We start from the raw sequence: 18,733 nt of genomic DNA, 5'->3' as shown, positions 1-18,733 counted from the left end.
GTTGAAGCAGGTGCTAGCGTGTCGCCTGGTAACTGTAAACAGTAATGGCTGCCAAGTGAGTGCTCTTGGATTAGGATACAACTAACATGTAAGTATTCCATTAACAATTCACGAATTGACAACATATTAAAAATGCACTTTATGTATCCACCTTAACTCAACTGACACATCCAGAATAAATATTCTTTAGATCGAAAGAACGTTACTTAATTAGTATTTCTAATACGTGACGTTGGTAAATTATTGATGTATGTTAGAAACCCAAATTTATACCCCTGTTATATCCACATTTGTTACTATATGACATTAATTTCTGTTTTATTATAATTACAGAACCCTAAAATGCTGTAAGAAGGACGCTCGTCCGTGTTTATGACCAGCTATTGGTAACCAACTGTCTACGAATAATCTGCATACATTATTAATGCGATCGTTCGCTATAGAGGGATTCATCAGATTCTGTGACTACAACATGCAAAGATTTTATAGCCTTTCTGCACGTTAGACATATAAGTGGTTGTCCTTTCGATACAAGTGTTAACGGACACCATGCCTGTCGCCCAGACCAGACTAGAGACCTTACAGGTCTGTAAACTACTACAATGTGTTCGCATGAAAGAAAGGGACAAGATAGAGAAGATGACAGTTAATGGCATCCCTCACCTAATCAATTATAATGATGCCTCTGAAGGCCTGACGGCGCTGGGAGTGGCAGCTGCTGCAAATGATGATGAAATGATTGAGTTTCTCCTGGAACTTGGTGCACACCCTGATGTCCCAGACTTCAAAGGACGGACAGCAGCTATGAGAGCAGCAGAGTTTGGTCATGTCCAGTGCCTGGAGAAGTTGACAAAAGCTGGAGCAGACATGAAGTCTATTGATTTAGAAGGAAAAGGTGATTGTTAAAATAACATCTCAAATGAAATAATTTGACATCAACTATTATTTTGATATTTTTGATTACAAGGTATTCTATTGCACGATTTTATGATCTTAAACAATATTTTTAATAAGTGCTTATAGATAATTGTAATTGTTGTAATGCCCATTTATTCTGTCAGTTCTCTTAGGAATTATCTGCTGCTGTAATAACATGTCTTTTTGTAAAAAAAAACAACGAGATTTATAAATTTTCAAATTTATAGTTACGCATATCCATAATGTAATTGCATTTTTCATTGCAGGTATATTGTTTTACTGTATATCTCCGACGGAGCGTCATGCCAAGTGTTTGGAATCAGCTGTATTAAATGGTGCTGAACCTAACAATGTGTCTCGAGAAGGAATTCCAGTTTTCATGTTTGCATGTGAGACAGCAGCAGAGAATGAAGATGCATGCTTGTTGCTTCTTGAAAAGGGATCCGATCCAAATGGCAAACAAGAGGTACTTAAATATGTTGATCTTACAGCTAAAATTGGTATTAGAAACAATTTGATGTGTGTCCCTGAACACGTTTTGATATTTTCCATGTATAAAAAAACTTTAAATATTAGTTTTGTGATCTTGTTATTATCATTTTTTTCTTAAATAGAAAACTGGAAAGACCTGTTTAATGGCTGCTGCCTTGAGCGGCAGTGTGAAGGTTGTCCGAGCAATCCTTGATGCAGGTGGTGATGTGAACGTCCTAGACATACAGCACACACATGCTGCTCACTACGCTGCCCTGACAGGCGGGTTTGAGGTGCTGGCCTGTATGTCAGCATATGGGGCAGAGTTTGACCAATGTAACAACAAAGGCAATACCCCTATACACAATGCTGCCCTTAATGGCCATGCTATGTGTTGTAAATTCCTGTCACAAAGAGGTAAGATTTCACTGTCAAATTTTCTGGAACATTTGTCAGTTTTTAATTGTCACAGAAATGTGCCTTCATATGTTGATTGATCTGTATGTTGCCCTGGTTAATTAAGCCACCTTCAACTGCATGATTTGAACAGGAAGAATTTCTCTTAGTCCCCGCCAGTAGAGCATCAGACCAATTTGGGGTCCTGGGTTCGATCCCTAGAAGAGGCATTGGAAAAATAATAACCTACAACCGATGTTGATTTTTTTAATGCGTGATTACAGGCATACAAATTTTGATGTTATTTTTTACACATTAGTAAACAGTATGGTCTGACCATATTTCACAGATTATGAAAGATAAAAACAAATTATTTTCATTGTACATTTATTTGAAACTGATATTCTGATTTATTATAAAAACAGGTTGTAATCCAAAACCAAAGAATAATGATGGGGAGACAGCAAAATCGTTAGCCAAAGAAAAGGAACACAAAGAGGCAGGGAAGGAGTTACGAAAAGCAGAGAAATCCTTCGGAAAAGTTGGAAAAAACAACGAACCATGGGCTATAGTGTTATATGACTGGGTAATGGAGCGTTCACAAAAACTCCTAAATGCCTTTAAAAGATATGATCCCGATGAAAAAGGTACAATTCAGAAGGACGAGTTTTCTGATACTTTAGTGGGAATGACAGCTCCAGCGGAAGAGGCAGACATTTCAAAAGTGATGACGCTTCACGACAAGGCAAGAGATGGAAATATTGACTATAACGACTTTTTTACCGGGAAAAAGTGGATAAATAAAAATTATCTTATGAGTGCATTTGAAGGCAAAAAGAAGAAAAAGAAGAAGGGTGGTAAGGGAAAGGGTAAGAAAGGTAAGTTTAAGTTGGCCATGCCAATTTGTACCTCGGAGGATGGACCTCGGACATACGGTGGTGCTCCCCCAGAGATGTTTATAGAAAGACATATACATTTTACGGACACTGGTCGTTTTGACCGTGACAGACCTCCAAAACATCCTCTACAAGACGACTCTGCATGGTATCTTCAGCAACCAGAGAAGATGTACATCAATATCAATGATGCGACTAAGAATGGTGACTTTGATTCTCTGAAGGGTGCCTTCCAAAGAGGTACTCCAGTAGATACAAGAGATAAATATTACAAAACTCCACTCATGGTGGCATGTGCCATTGGAAACATCGACATGGTCAAGTTCCTTCTGGAAAGTGGGTTAGTATAGCAGCATTTAGGCTTTTTTAAAAATGCATTTAGGTTTTATTTTCATGAATGAAAAAAAAAATCTTATAAAGAGCAAGGTACAAGGTATCTTTCCCTTACTTTGTATTTATTTATATTTGTATTGTTAATAAAATATTTCTGAAATGAAAAGGAAGTATCTTTCCCTCTCCAAAAAGACCCAAACATTATTTTGGAATGTTTGATGTTTCATCCTGACTATTTTGGGGATTTTCCTGATATACTGTAGTTATCTGTCAGCAGCAGGATTTTAATCTTTAATATTAAAAAAATCACACTATAAGAGGTAAATAAATATGTAGGGACTATCCAGTAAGTCAGCATGCTCAAGACATTTGTGATAGACTTATAAGTTCAGTTAACATGTGAAGCTGTATATGAAAATAAACACTGGGGTCTCATTATATCATAGAAAGAAAAAAAAAGACAAACTTGCCATTTGTCTATCGTGTCTATGCACAGACTCGCTGGAATCACCGACTTACCAGACAAAAAAATTGCAAGGAGGTCTCTTGAACACAATAATTATCCTAAAAGACATAAATGTGAACTTTAAAAAATGAGAAAGTCTAGTTACCATTGGTATATCAAAATCACTACATATATCTCTAGATATATTTCTTATTTAGAAAATGCTCCATTTTGCTCACCACAGGGCCTACATCAATGCCAGAGACAACTTTAAGTGGACACCTCTCCATCATGCCTGTCACTCGGGTCAGCTTGATGTTGTGTCCTTCCTGTTGGACAATGGAGCAGAGTTGGAAGCCCACACTATGAACGGGGGCACAGCTCTGACTCGTGCAATAGAGAGTTCTAGGGAGGGTTTGGTCACATACCTCGTGGATCGCGGAGCCAAACTTCAAACTGAAAATAAGAAAGGTCAGCATCAGTTCAGAATTCCAGGGGCTGAGGGAAAATTACCTTACTCTAAAGATCAATATCCATTTTGTGTGTTTTTTGTTTTTTTTGTTTTTAAATTACCACATGTTTTTAAAGTACCACATGTAATATCAATTTTTATTATACATCATACACATTATGGTCACAATATGGTAACCTTGTTTTGTGTATGTTTTTATTACAGTAATTCAACTTACAGTGAATTAACGGTTTTAATTATAAATATTGTGTTTTAATACTGACTGATTTTTGTCAGCTGGTTCAAACTTTTGTTTTGCTTCAGGAATCTTGAACTTGAAGTTTTAAAATTTTCTTAAAAGCATAGATTTTTATTGATTGTTAAAGATCTTATTTTGTCTTCCTTTTGTTATGTTTTAATATATTTGCATATCTGTGATTCTTCTGTGCTGAAGGTCATGCTCCCCTGGACATAGCCAATGCATGGGCTGACCCGCGAGTCCTTGAGTTCATGCAGTCTAGGTGTGAAGGCTTGCCTACTGGGGATAAGAAAGGCAAAGGGAAAGGCAAGGGCAAGGGAGGTCAGAAATCGGCTCGGCCTACATCTGTACCGCCCCCAGATAAGGAGAACACCGGACCAGTAAGTCGTAACCCCTGATTGTGTCCACTACGGTATTAACCCTTTCACCCTGCAGACCATGTAAATCAGTCCGCCATTTAATTTTTAGTCTATAAAAACAGATGTAGAATTGAGAAAAATAGAAAAATTGATTGCCCATGTGTATATTTTAGAATTTACATTTTTTTGGAATATTTTTTGATATGACTTAATCATGTTTTGGGATTCAGAGGTGGAAGGGTTTCATTTTACCTAGCATTAGTGTAAAATAAAAGTTTATGTGGATAGGATTTCAAGAAAAAATATGTAAGGTCATTTATCATATGGTTGGAGGTTACTTGTATTTTTGAAATATTATTTCCAAATTAGAAGTTTTCAAAAACTCCACCATCAAATTGAAAAATTGCATTACTTATTTTATCTACCATCACTTTAATGACTGTGTAATAAGATACTGATATGCTTTGTAATAAGATAAAGGAAAAATATCTCCCAATAAAACCATTAATAAATAAATTCACGAAGAAAGACAAATTTCAAAAGAATGTATGATATTGTTTATCAAATTTTATTAAACAAATGAAGAAAAAAATTTTACAATTGTTAAACAATGACGTGTGAAGATGTAAAAAAAACAGGTAGCAATTGAAAATGAATCATTCCTAAAGAATGTTTTAGTCCTTGGCTTAGCGTGCTTCTATCACTAGTTAATATAGCCGTGTAACTGGGCTAATTTTCCCACACAGGTACCCTCAAGAACATCCTCCGCTATTGATTAGCATCTGTTAAGTATGTGAAGATATATCTTTGTGTGTAGCGCTAATCCTGTACTCTCCACAAACTAATACAGTTGGTAGATACAGATCAAAATAAGAAACTCTCTTGGTATACTTATTTCATAGACCTTTTATTATTTTCAATTTTTGATTTATTTCTTTTTTTCTTTTTGCTGATTTGTTACATTTTAAAAACATAAAGTGAAAGTGATTTGTCCTAGTATTTACACCTCAGTAAGAACTAAAGAATATCAGAATGGGCAGATTTCTATGGTCTGGAGCAGGGAGACAGGGTTAAGCCTGCCTCATTAATATTTGTTTTAACATTTATTATCAGAATTCTGTTGATAAACAAACTGGTGTCAAGTTTCAAATGTGGTCTTTTATTAACATAAAACTCAGGCATAACATATGTCCATATGTTTATTCTCAAGACTCAAGCAACACCAGGTAAAAATACTTATATTATTGTCATACCAAAGAATTATTAGCGAGTTAAAGTAATTTACAGAAAAGAAATGTAAACTAAGGTGTGTTGAGTGTGGCAATGTTGTTATCACTTTTGTTGAGTCAGCACCAATGTAAAAATGTTAAAACAATACAATCTAAGCAAACAATTATATTTCATTTTATTCTTAAAAAAATAAATGCTGGGATAGAGTTACTTATAAAGAGGTTTGTATCTACCACAAATACAAAAATCCATTTGATGAATGACATCATTTTATCATTGTTATGTTGGTAACAACTAGTGTGAACGATCGTCTCTAATGATGTCATGTCAACTGGACTTTTGTTGTATATTAACATCACAATTCCATAACGAGGTACTAGAGAGGATCTGATTGATGGGGTCACCCAGTTGGTATAGATAATCATTAACTGTGGTGGATTTGAATATTATAGCTTATTAATAATAATCTGATTATGATATTACATCTCCAAAAGTTACCATCACCTAATATTAAAGTTCAACACTTGATTTTAGAATTATAGTTGTTATCTTTCCTTGTCTGTCTGTTACATTGTAAAAGTTGATAGACATCAGACTTTGATTTACTGCTATAAGGCTTTAAAATTGACAGAAGAAGTTAATGGTGTTGAGAATGCTTGGCTTTTCTAATAGAAATTTATCCCTGGCAAACTAGATACAAGCAAAACTAAATTCAGTACTGCTTGTGTGTGACCAAAATCAATCCCATTAAAGAGAAGGAAGCTATATATCCATAGAAATTGCTTTAAATTTCCTGTGTGAAGTTCTGCTGTCTATCGCTATTTCTTATTAGTATGTTCAGTTTTGTAAACTCTGACTTGATTCCACTTTGCCATTGTCCTTATTTGTTCGGAATCAGTTTTTCAGAGTGTAATGACTGGATTATTCTTCTGAAGGTCAATTTTAAGTTTATTTTGAATTTACAGAGTCTGTTAACAGAAAATACAGAAAAGGTACATGGATTATGTGATAGACCTTTTGTTTTATACCTGATCCCACCCCCTAACTCCTGGGTACCTGTGACTCTAACATGTCCCCGTGTGTATATGTGTATATTTTGTGTGACACAGTTGTATTCTAATGAAATACAATGTGCAAATTATCAACACAATCACAAGACTACATAAAAGTTTATGTCTATTTGAAAAATCCTTATCATTCTATCAACTTTAATCCCAAAATAATATTTGATGGTGATTCAGAGGTAATATTTATATTGATATGTATACTAGAAATATTAATTAAGTCTTTAGTAAATTAAATCTTGTGTTTCCCTCCACCCTAATATTCATGTCAGTTCATTCCTGTACCACACAATATTGATTTCAACTCATTCCTGCACCCCCAGAATACTTTGTGTCAACTTACTCCTGTACCTGAGACATAACATAAATGACAATCTGTACTTTGATAATGTCACAGAGACATATATAACTATAGATATATCACCAATCATCTCATGTATATACTACAAACAAATTCTTCTCAATTCAAAGATACCAAGGAATTTAGCTCAATATATATCTATAAATAAATTTGAACTCCAATTATTTTAATAGTAGTTACAGCATGACATAGAATAACTGTCCACCTAATGTCTGCTGCAATTTTGTCCAATAGAAGCAAAAAATATTGTGATTTTGTGTAGAATTATAATGAACCAAGATATAAAATCTATTGAATTTGATTACAGATTCCATTCAGTGCTTCGGGTGACGACCTCCCATCGCGTCAAAGGAAGGGGTCCATTTTGCGGGCAGCATCTGCTCTAGCTAGCGGAGTGGATGAAGAGGAGGACATTACATATGTTCCACTTAAAGCATGGACAAAACAGCCAACCTCTCAGGAACTAATCCATGAAAAGCAGGTCCGCAGAGACAGATATGGTTGGGAAGTGGACTTTCCTGACTTCGAAATGCCCTTCCTTAAAAATGTAACGAAAAAAAATATTGCCATGGGAGATGACGATGATTAAATATCAATATTATTTATAGAAATTGAAATTTTATATGGCTGTGTGGTTTCTATTTTGACACAAACTTGCAATAGAAACAATATCAAAAGAACCATTAAACTGTATTTGAGATAAAGATAACGTTTGTTAAAATTTGTACAAATTCTATTCATCTGTTATTGTATATATTTAACCATTCTTATTTACATAATGACAACTTAACTGCTGATTGGTTGTGTTAGACAATAGTGATGTACCATTAATCTCTCATACTGTATATATAAACAGAGCTGCTAGTCAGCTGAAATATTGTTAAGGTATACTAAAGTATTGCTGTTAGTATACTCTCCTCCGTAAATATTTTTAGGAGTATAGCTGTTGACTTGCTGTCTTCTATAAATATTATGCTGCCTTCAGCAAACATTTTCTGGAGTATAGCTGTTAGTATGCTGTCTTCTGTCAATATTTTTGGAATACACTGATAGCTACTATTTTGCTATATTCTGTAAATATTATCTGGAGTAGTGTGCAAGTGTAATGAGCTGTATATATTGTACATAGCCCGAGTACATCAATCATGCGTTGCTTTGTGTATGAGATGCTGGTTCTCAGTACGAGTGCCTGTAACTGTAATAATGCTGTGATAAGTTACACAATTCTCCAGATTCATTGTTTGAAACTGCTGACAAAAAAAAATCAATCATCTTAAAGCTGTTATTTGCCTTAATTTTGCAATAAATAAAAAGATTTATTTTAAAGCCTCTTATGAAACCATATGTTATTATGATAATTACACGAAAGGTTGATGTATCGGTACAAGCTCTGGACCTCGAGTGACCTTGAGTGACCTGAGTGACCTTGAGTGGCCTAAGTGACCTTGAGTGCTGTTATATGTTATTTGTTGATAACCTTTTCACTTACAATGTATGGATGGGTGTTACATTAAAACTTGAGATGGTAAGAGCTGTGAAACCTGCCTTATGTAAATCATGTTGGGAAATTTAAGGAGCTTTAAAAGCTTCCATCATATAATTTCTCAACATATATGAACTTGTTTTTCTATAATTGTTATCCTGCCATTGTAAATGTACATGTACTTTTGACATAACTTTCACATTTGAAAATTGCATGTGATTTTTTTTTATGAAAAGCAAAACAAGAATTTTCTATGTGACACAGTGTTTACAGTTCATAAGGAATTTGGAAAATTACGAATGGTTTGGTAACTTTAGAATATCAACTAATTTGATATACAAAGGCCTATGAAATCTAGTACAGTACATAGACATTTAGAAAGGTTATTTATATCAAAGGTACATACTAGATATGTATACAAAGTATCTGTCATCTTTATAAAACTATCGTATGAATATTACCTACGATTCTACACCCTGTAGTTGGGAGGTAGTAACGTGACAGTACTGGGAGGACCTTTAACTTTAAACCTATTAACTGCTGAAAGGATCAGGCAGGTGCCTTCTGATTAAGATTTCAATATATAGATATATATCTGTATAGTTGAGGTTTAAAGTGTTTTGTTGGAAAAAATGCCTTAAGTCTAATGTATTTTAAGATTAAAAAAATAATATTTATTTTTTGTTTATTTTCTTTAAAGATTGAATAGATTGATCAGTTTTATTTTTATATCAACAATATGTCAGTGGATAGAACAATATGGTGGAGCATTATACAGAAAGCCTTTCTCTTTAACTTTTGCACATTTGTGTGCTGAAAACAAATATTTCTGTTTGTTAAGTTTTAAAATGAAACATGTATTTGTATATGCACTTCTCAATTCTTGCATGCAGTGGTTGCTCATTCTCAGAGAAAATTGATAAAATATTGATTTTATGTATGATAAGTTACCTGTTATTAATGTAAACAAGCTGGAATGTCTGTGATCATTTCTATGTATGATGTATTTAAAACTTTTTTCTTAAATACATTTAGTTTATAACCTTGATATCTGATGCCAATAAATGACTTTAAACACTTTGGATTGAGTCAGATTTTATCAGGTCACCTGTGACAAAGTCATAAGTGACCTATTCTAACTGCCTTTTGTCCGTCACTGTGCGTCTTCCATTTGTTAGCAATTTACATTTTCGACTTCTTCTCAATAACCAAGAGGCCTAGTGATCTGATATTTGGCCAATAACATGCATGGTTAAGGGCTATCAAGAATGATCAAAGGAATGACCTTGACCTTCATTCAAGGTCACAGGAGTCAAATATGCTAAAATCTTTGAACAACTTCTTCTCATTAAGCAGGAAGTCCATAGATCTGATATTAGGCCTATAGCATGGTGGCATGGTGGACTAACATGATTGTTTAAATGAATGACCTTGACTTTCATTCAAGGTCACAGGTGTCAAATATGCTTAAATCTTCAAACAGCTTCTTTCCATAAAGCAAGATTTCCAGAGACCCGATATTGGCCCTTTGTAGCATGCTGGGATGAAGCATTATCAAGGTTGTTCCAATGAATGACCTTGACCTTCATTCAAGGTCACAGGAGTTAAGTATGCAAAAATATTCAAACAACTTCTTCACACTAGGCAAGAGGCCCAGGGACCTCATATTGGGCCTGTAGCATGCTGGTTGAACATCAAATTCAGGGTCACGGGAATAAAATCTGCAAAAAAATATTAAAACTTTGGGAATTTGGACTTTACATTACAATCTATTCTGATTCCCACATTTGATGTTTGTTGAGGTAGACACCAGCTGTTCAGTAAGGAGACTGTGGTTGTTCATGGGGTGATAAATGCAGTAAAATACATTTTAGTCCATGCATGCATCCACTTCTGGGTGTATTTATATAATCTTTCATGATGGAGTGTCCTATACTTAAATCATATATTGTACTACACAAAAGATAGTCCTTAAATGACCATAGGTTTTGATAGGACGTTAAACAATACTATACAAAACCAAACCACAAAAGAGTTGTGTCCCTTAGTTCACTTGGAATCCATTCAACATACTTTCAATGTACTACATCGCCCAAAGAATAACTGATTTTTGCAAAACTTTTAATATTAATCTCCACTTATGTTCCTTTGTTCAGGGAATATATCTTTATCAACTGCTATCATATTAAATTTACCAAAGTCATGGCCATTTACCCTATCATCTATACCATGACTTCTTACAAAATACATATGGAGAAACATTCTCTGCAGTTTAATATTCAACTAATTTTCATCAAGTGCGAGGGCAAAAAAGAAAAGTTGGACTGAAGTTTGACACTAAAACCAAAATATATATGACCACAGAATGCTAGTTGTTGGTAGGAAATATATTCTTGATATATCAAAATGTATCTAACACTTGATCTCTTGGCAAATGTTACCCCATCATCTATACCATAATGGTTTAACATCCACTAATTAACTCCACTATACAGTACAAATGTTACCCTATCATCTATACCATAATGGTTTAACTCCACTATACAGTACAAATGTTACCCTATCATCTATACCATAATGGTTTTACTCCACTATACAGTACAAATGTTACCCTATCATCTATACCATAATGGTTTAACTTCGCTATACAGTACAAATGTTACCCTATCATCTATACCATAATGGTTTAACTCCACTATACAGTACAAATGTTACCCCATCATCTATACCATAATGGTTTACAACTCCACTATACAGTACAAATGTTACCCTATCATCTATACCATAATGGTTTAACTCCACTATACAGTACAAATGTTACCCTATCATCTATACCATAATGGTTTTACTCCACTATACAGTACAAATGTTACCCTATCATCTATACCATAATGGTTTAACTCCACTATACAGTACAAATGTTACCCCATCATCTATACCATAATGGTTTAACTCCACTATACAGTACAAATGTTACCCTATCATCTATACCATAATGGTTTAACTCCACTATACAGTACAAATGTTACCTATCATCTAGACCATAACATTAACTTCATTATGATGAAGTTTTATTTGCTCAACAGAAAAATGAACACATGATTTGTCATGATATTTTTTTCTTTATTTTCTTAAGTTTACATGATTTTTTGTTTAAAAAGTGTTCTACAACAGATATGCCAATAAAATAATTATGTACAACTCTCTACAGATTTGAATAATATATGTTAAAACCTATCACAATGGCTTGAAAGACAGGAAAAGGATTTGGACGGATTCAACAGAAATGAGTTACAGAAAGGAAAGTGTTACATCGTACCTGTAATTTGAAATGTGCCATTTTTGATGGATGTGATTTCCACACACCTTTATTGACAGGACTTTAGTACAAATATTATCTATGTAAATTTGATAAAACTATGATCCTGGTCCTGAGCAAGGTCAATTGAGATGACATGTCAAAGTTTAAGGTTATTCCAGTAAATTCACAATCCCACAGGAGAATTTCAAAAATAAAAACAATTCTATGTAGGGTGGGTGTTGGAGTACATGGAAATTCTATGTAGGGTGGGTGTTGGAGTACATGGAAATTCTCTGCAGGGTGGGTGTTGGGAGCACATGGAAATTCTATGTAGGGTGGGTGTTGGAGCACATGGAAATTCTATGTAGGTGGGTGTTGGAGTACATGGAATATTAATAAGCTTACCCAGTCTATTTTGTTCTAACCAAACAAACTTGATTTTTCCTTATTAGCTGGCATTGCCCCTGGCTCTACTGATATATAAAATATGTCTGGAGATCTACGCTACTTCAGCTGGGGAGAACTCAGCTGCATGAGTATCGAAATCCACGGTGGTGATATTTACTAGAATAACCATAATACATGTAGTAGAAATTCTGCACAAAATTGATAATAATCATAAAACTATATCTGAACTTCATTTACACATTAAATAAAAGACTGATTAAAAAATAAACAAATATATGAAAGTCAATTACTGACATGGTGTAATGTGGGTACCCATTGTACACACTCCAAAGTCATCACTCAACACAATATCACTGATATGACCTAATGACCTTAAAATATCAGAATAATGTTAACAACTGACCACAGTACAATACAAGGTAGATGGAATACCTTTCAATACTTTTTCATATTATGTATTCAAATCACCATCTGATACTACTGGATCATCAAAAAGGACTAATAATCTATGCTATCTACCTAACTAGCCAACAGTTTAACATTCTAGCCATCACAAATAAATAAGATTAATCAATAATGTCAAATTTTAAATACATATATAAAATTGTTGTAAATTATCAAGATTAACAGTTAAGAGATTCTGTTAGTAGTATTGTGGCAGATATTACCAAATAAACACATGAACACACTTAATTTATCTTACGATGGTAATTTGATGTCATGTATATATCCTTTGTGGTGATTACAGATATCAACAAAGGGAAACGCATCAGAGATGCCACTGGCATAGTTAAAGACCTCTACGACAGGTAACACAAAGATTACCTCTACGACAGGTAACACAAAGATTACCTCACCGACAGGTAACACAAAGATTACCTCACCGACAGGTAACACAAAGATTACCTCTACGACAGGTAACACAAAGATTACCTCTACGACAGGTAACACAAAGATTACCTCTAGGACAGGTAACACAAAGATTACCTCACCGACAGGTAACACAAAGATTACCTCACCGACAGGTAACACAAAGATTACCTCTACGACAGGTAACACAAAGATTACCTCACCGACAGGTAACACAAAGATTTACCTCTACGACAGGTAACACAAAGATTACTTATCTCACCCAAGAAGACCAATTGTTTATAAGATTAGTAGTGGTTCCTGGATTCTGTATACTCATTACTTCTTGTAAGCAGTTAATATTACTTGTTGTATACCGACTACAGTGAATCAGATTCTGCTGTCGTACGAGAAGATGTCTATATTAAACACTGAACTGTCACTTTGGTAATCACAGTCAGTATAAACCAAAGAGCTTTTCCTGCAAACATTGTATTGCCTGCTAGCGCAATATGATATGTTTGCCCACAAAAAATCTGTCGTTAATATACTGACATCACAGCAAGGCCGAGTCAATTCTTCTATTTCAATTTACTACAACTTTTGCTGTCTTATCTTAATTCTGATTATATTAGATTAAGTAATATAATTTATTCGTTCAACGTCTTCCCTAGATGCATAATTATTGCGTCTTAACAGGCACAAGCTGAATGTTATTTACAACCATTTAAATCATTCTCCTTCCTAGTTAGTGTATAACGTAGTAGCCATGTAAATGTTAATATGTAGAAATATTTTCATGTGATGATGAATTCACACAGACTTAATTAATCTGAACAACATCCCCACCCTCCCCTGAAAAATTAAAACATCACATCAATTTCTTTGTATTATCTAAAAAAACATTTGGCACAAAAGTGTCAAATATGTGTTTTATATGTTTACCAGTGTTATCTGATATATAGTTTTAGACCTGAATAACAAAACTCAACAATACTTTCCCTCGTATCAAGCCTGGACAAAATCTGTCTAGGTGACAGGGGAGACTACTCCTTGAGGCCACGGAACCACAAAAAGTCAATAGTGTTACTGAAGGGATCTCACTGTTAACCAACACGGCTATCACAATTCTAGTTACAGACGAAATACAGCATCAATACACATATCATACTGAATTGATGGAATATCATACATCATTTGTTCACCTCCCTCTCGTAACATATCTGTATATATACATTAAATGTACATAGTACATAAGTCTGTTATTGACTAGGCTGACAGCAAACAAAAAATAATCATTTAAAAAAACTTTTCTTACTCAGCAGCTGAAGTCAGGTTTTTATCTTACAATCAAGTCTATCATTAATTAGGCAGACGGCAGATAATAAAATGAATTATATTTTTTGAAAACTTCAACTGAAAATCTCTGTTTACTCCATGAATATCTGCACTGGAAAGAGATAAAAATGGATTACAACAAAGCAAAACACAAAAAAAAAAAAATCAAAATAAGATAACTACACATTATCTTCATTTATCATTCAGTAATTAAATTATTGCATATATAATCATCCTTGAAATTCCAGGGGTTACATTCACATAAAATCCCCGATAGGACATAATTATAGAGAATGTAGCCATTTAGTTGTGAAGGTGATACATAACACACATAAAGTTTTTGAATTAAAAAAAATACAGATTTATTGAGAGAAAAAAAAAAAATCTTTGTCCAATACTGAAATATGTTTAAAAGTAAATTACAAAAAATAATGCATTAGAAAATCTATACATACATGTACCTATAAATCATTCCTTTTTGTCTTTTTATTTCAAAGCAGCAAATTTTTACAAATTACAATTTAACATTTTTTTTCAACCTTCATAAAAGAGCTAATTCAATATAAATTGAGATAAATAAAAACCTTTTCTCCAAAACTATTTCTGTCAACACAGAAATTATCCAGTGCTATTTCTGTCAAAAGATAAATTATCAAGTGCTATTTCTATCAGTACAGAAATTACCCAGTATTATTTAAATACTTGATAATTCATGTTATAAAGATATAATTAAATGTTAAGCCTGTACCACTTTGTATGGGAAGTTTTAAGCAAATTTCAAAATTTACTTATATATATTTATTTTCCAAAAACTACAAACTTCATATTGATAAAGTTGTAGTATTGAAGCATCCTATGTATGTTAGAGACCTGTAAATATTGATACATTGAAAAACGAAGCAAATTTTCAAATATCACTAATTCTCCCGGCGAGACCTCCTATGGTATACAGTTACTGGTGTCTACCAGAGGGTATTAATGATCCACACTAAACAATACACATTTATTTACACCTCATACACGCTCATGTACAAATCATATTTACTGCTTTTATATCTATTGAAATAAGTTACATAATTTGGCACTACATGTTTTGAAAAAAAAAAAACAAAAAAAAATATTGTTCTCCTGCATAAAACCACAAAATATTTAGTTTTTATTAAAAAAATATGTTATCATCCAATTTGTGATTTCATTTGTCCATTATATAAAGTGTACGTCATTCAGCAGGGAAACAAGGGGAATATACAGGAGGAATCAAGAGTGGATTAAAATAAAGTGTCTAAAACATAAATATCAATAAACACGTGCTGTTAACTAGTCTCATGTTTATCACATCGTCAAATTCTTTTTATCATTGGGCTATGAAAATTACTTCAAGTTGCAGTTAATGATTCTTAAAAAAATAAATAAATAAATAGTGTCCTATTTTAAGATATCACTAATTCTCCAGACCAGACAAATATTAATAAAGTATACAATTTTGTACCTAATGTTGTTTGAAATGGATTTACAGATCCAGGAAATTCTCAAGTCAAGGATTTCTCATAACCAAATTAAAAAATGATAATTGATTTGTATTAAAGGTGAATATTATCTAAATTAGTGTCAAAATAGCCCATTACTGATAGTGCTCTGCTGACAAGAAACAAAATTTCAAAGCTGCATATTCAAAACACTATATGTCCCATAGACAATGTCTAATTTGTCTAGATTTACACCTCTTCAGTACTCTTGCATACGCTTATCACACATGCACCAAACAAGTGTATAAAAGCAAAGCACCAAGGTCAAGCAGCTAGGATGAGCAAAATTAAGTCAGGAAAACAAATGTTTTAAAAAGTTCCTACCACATTAATATCTATCATGTAAGTACAATTTAACAAAAACAAAAACAAAAACAAAAACCAACTCAAATCAAGAAAATATACCTTCAGTTGTTTAAAAATATAGACATTTTTTCACAATTGCAAATTACATCCTTTTTCCTACAAATTTCATTAAATCCTGGAAAATATGAACTACTGAAAATATATCAGCATAAGTTGAATATAATTAAATTGAAAAGTTACAAGTTTGAAGTGACAGGTGTGATTTACCCTGATTAAACAATTGTAAAATATCTTTAAATCTATCACAATATACTTTAAATTGATATCTATACAATACACATACCATACCGTTTAGGTAATGTGATGCATTACTAAGGGGAGACAACTGTCTGTAAAGTTCCATATACACCAAACTGTGAATACTCAGTTTTTTTTTTAATTGTTGATTTCTGTTGTGGGGAATACACATCATGGAAGACATCAACAACTACAGGATACAAAAAATATAGGATCAACATCGCCAAGTGGAGCATTCTCTTTCTACCTCATAGTGTATCGGTTTTCTCATTCATGTGTAGGTACAATATAAATTTCCAATTCTGTTTTACACGGTCAAACTTTACCACGTATTCCATCACAAATGTAAACAAGGGTCAAATTTACAACACAAACATTGGACTACAGTTACTGGAAAGTGAGTGATAGTTAGTATGGAGTATATTTTATCATTGTTTGATAACATATAAACTGATAACATGGTTATAAGTAATAACACGGTTATAACGATAACATCATTCAACTGATAACATGTTATACTGATAACACGGTTATACTGATAACATAGTCATAGTGATAACACGGTTATACTGATAACATAGTCATAGTGATAACACGGTTATACTGATAACATAGTCATAGTGATAACAATGTAATGATGAGTCGGACATAACAGATCATTATGGTGCCAGGTTTTCCATAAAAAATGTTGTATCAGGAATCAAGCTGGGCCTACATAAAATCTCTCGCTAGCTACACCTGATGGAAAAGTGTTCTAGCAGCATTCTCTTACAGGACATTGTATATCATTGTGCTTTAATGAAGATTAAGTGCAGATTGTGTCAATGATAATTTTGATAAAAAGTGTACATACTATCAGCATTGTTTTCATTTTCAAAAACATCTAACACCCATATTGGCCATGCACTCTTCAAAGTATTGTAAAAGATGTGTATTGCATAAAAAATGATAGGTACGAACATGTTGGTCCCTTGGTCAGTAAATGGTTTAAAGAAGTCCTCAGGAAATAGGATAGTCTTCTCACACAAATAACACCTTACCCGGTGAGAACAAGGTTATCATAACAACAAAATAAATACAGTTCTTCAAAAAGCATATTTCAACATAGGCATGTATAGATAGGTATATCACAAAAAATAGTTACATATCCATTAACACAATATGCAAATTATGCATTTGATTACATTTATCAACAATATATCATTTCACCCAGTTAACAAAGTACTGTAATACAAGTCCTTTAATCCCTTGTTGTGGTTTTTATTCATTTTAAAGTTTTACTAAATCCACTGGTGTAAACTTTCTGGACGTAGCTACAGATCATGATGAGTCAACTGGTGATGCCAGAGCCAGCTTGTGATATCATCACCATCAGCTGAATATATCAAGGTTGACTGATGAGGTCAAGGTCGGCTGATGATGTCAAGGTCGCCTGATGATATTACGGCCAGCTGATGATGTCAAGGTCGGCTAATGATGTCAAGGTCGCCTGATGATATCACAGACAGCTGATGATGTCATGTTCATCCTTTGTACCTAGAATCCGGCCCCTCCTCGTCTATCTAGAGAAGGTAGTTGATAGCTACCGACAATGTTCTTCGTTGCTTTATTCGCTGGCTGAAAAGACAAACAAATGATACATCTGTTACAATAAGCCCGACAATAAGCATTTTCTGTTGCATTCATATGCTTGTCTTTTGATAGAATCATTTGCAACCAAAGACTTGGACTCCATTTTCATCAATATCCCTTAACTAAAGAAAATTCCTGAAACATTTCCCATAGGAAAGCATTACAGAATTAAGGAATTTCCTCAAGTAAGTTTTTTCCCTCAAGTCCAATAATGATATGACTTTCTTAGATTAAGAAATGATGACGAAACCGGGGTCAGAACTTGTATCCCATATAATATACTGCTGACTTGTAGTTACTTACCTTGTGAGGGTTGTAAGTAGCGTTGATACTGGGAAGTAGAGATGTAGTTGTACTTACCTTGTGAGGTTTGTAAGTAGCGTTGATACTGGGAAGTAGAGATGTAGTTG

The 18,733-nt window shown here is 33.5% G+C and overlaps 2 protein-coding genes and 1 long non-coding RNA gene across 8 annotated transcripts in view; 2 read left to right on the top strand and 1 right to left on the bottom strand.

Annotated features, from left to right (window-relative positions):
- Positions 1-9,747, top strand: LOC117324431 (ankyrin repeat and EF-hand domain-containing protein 1-like). Of its 4 annotated transcripts, XM_033880285.1 has the most exons (10): positions 1-88; positions 334-895; positions 1,185-1,384; positions 1,533-1,806; positions 2,211-3,021; positions 3,704-3,930; positions 4,365-4,549; positions 5,275-5,317; positions 6,724-6,750; positions 7,491-7,580. In XM_033880285.1, exons 2-8 carry the CDS (start codon positions 550-552, stop codon positions 5,305-5,307), a joined length of 2,076 nt encoding a protein of 691 aa, XP_033736176.1. In that variant the 5' UTR covers positions 1-88; positions 334-549; the 3' UTR covers positions 5,308-5,317; positions 6,724-6,750; positions 7,491-7,580. The 4 variants fall into 4 exon arrangements, with proteins under 4 accessions (XP_033736176.1, XP_033736172.1, XP_033736175.1 ...); XM_033880281.1 differs by lacking the exon at positions 5,275-5,317 and having other exon boundaries at positions 7,491-9,747; XM_033880284.1 differs by lacking the exon at positions 6,724-6,750 and having other exon boundaries at positions 7,491-7,664.
- Positions 9,748-11,757: 2,010 nt separating this feature from the next.
- Positions 11,758-15,945, top strand: LOC117324430. Its single transcript, XR_004531990.1, has 2 exons — positions 11,758-12,267; positions 12,336-15,945. It is a non-coding gene; the product is annotated as an uncharacterized LOC117324430 (long non-coding RNA).
- LOC117324428 (MAPK/MAK/MRK overlapping kinase-like) overlaps positions 14,723-18,733 on the bottom strand; it is an 84,105-nt gene continuing 80,094 nt past the window's right edge. For 2 of the 3 annotated variants that reach the window (XM_033880279.1, XM_033880280.1), the window contains one exon: positions 15,616-18,308. In XM_033880279.1, the coding sequence (XP_033736170.1) occupies positions 18,228-18,308 (81 nt within the window). In that variant the 3' untranslated portion in view covers positions 15,616-18,227. Of the gene's footprint in view, positions 18,309-18,733 lie in introns of all 3 variants that reach the window. The other variant, XM_033880278.1, reaches the window with a different exon arrangement.

Source organism: Pecten maximus, chromosome 3 (genome assembly GCF_902652985.1).
Source record: "Pecten maximus chromosome 3, xPecMax1.1, whole genome shotgun sequence".
NCBI classification, from domain to species: domain Eukaryota; kingdom Metazoa; phylum Mollusca; class Bivalvia; order Pectinida; family Pectinidae; genus Pecten; species Pecten maximus.
The sequence above is the reverse complement of the archived record's forward strand: the minus strand, read 5'-3'. Positions and strand labels throughout refer to the sequence as shown.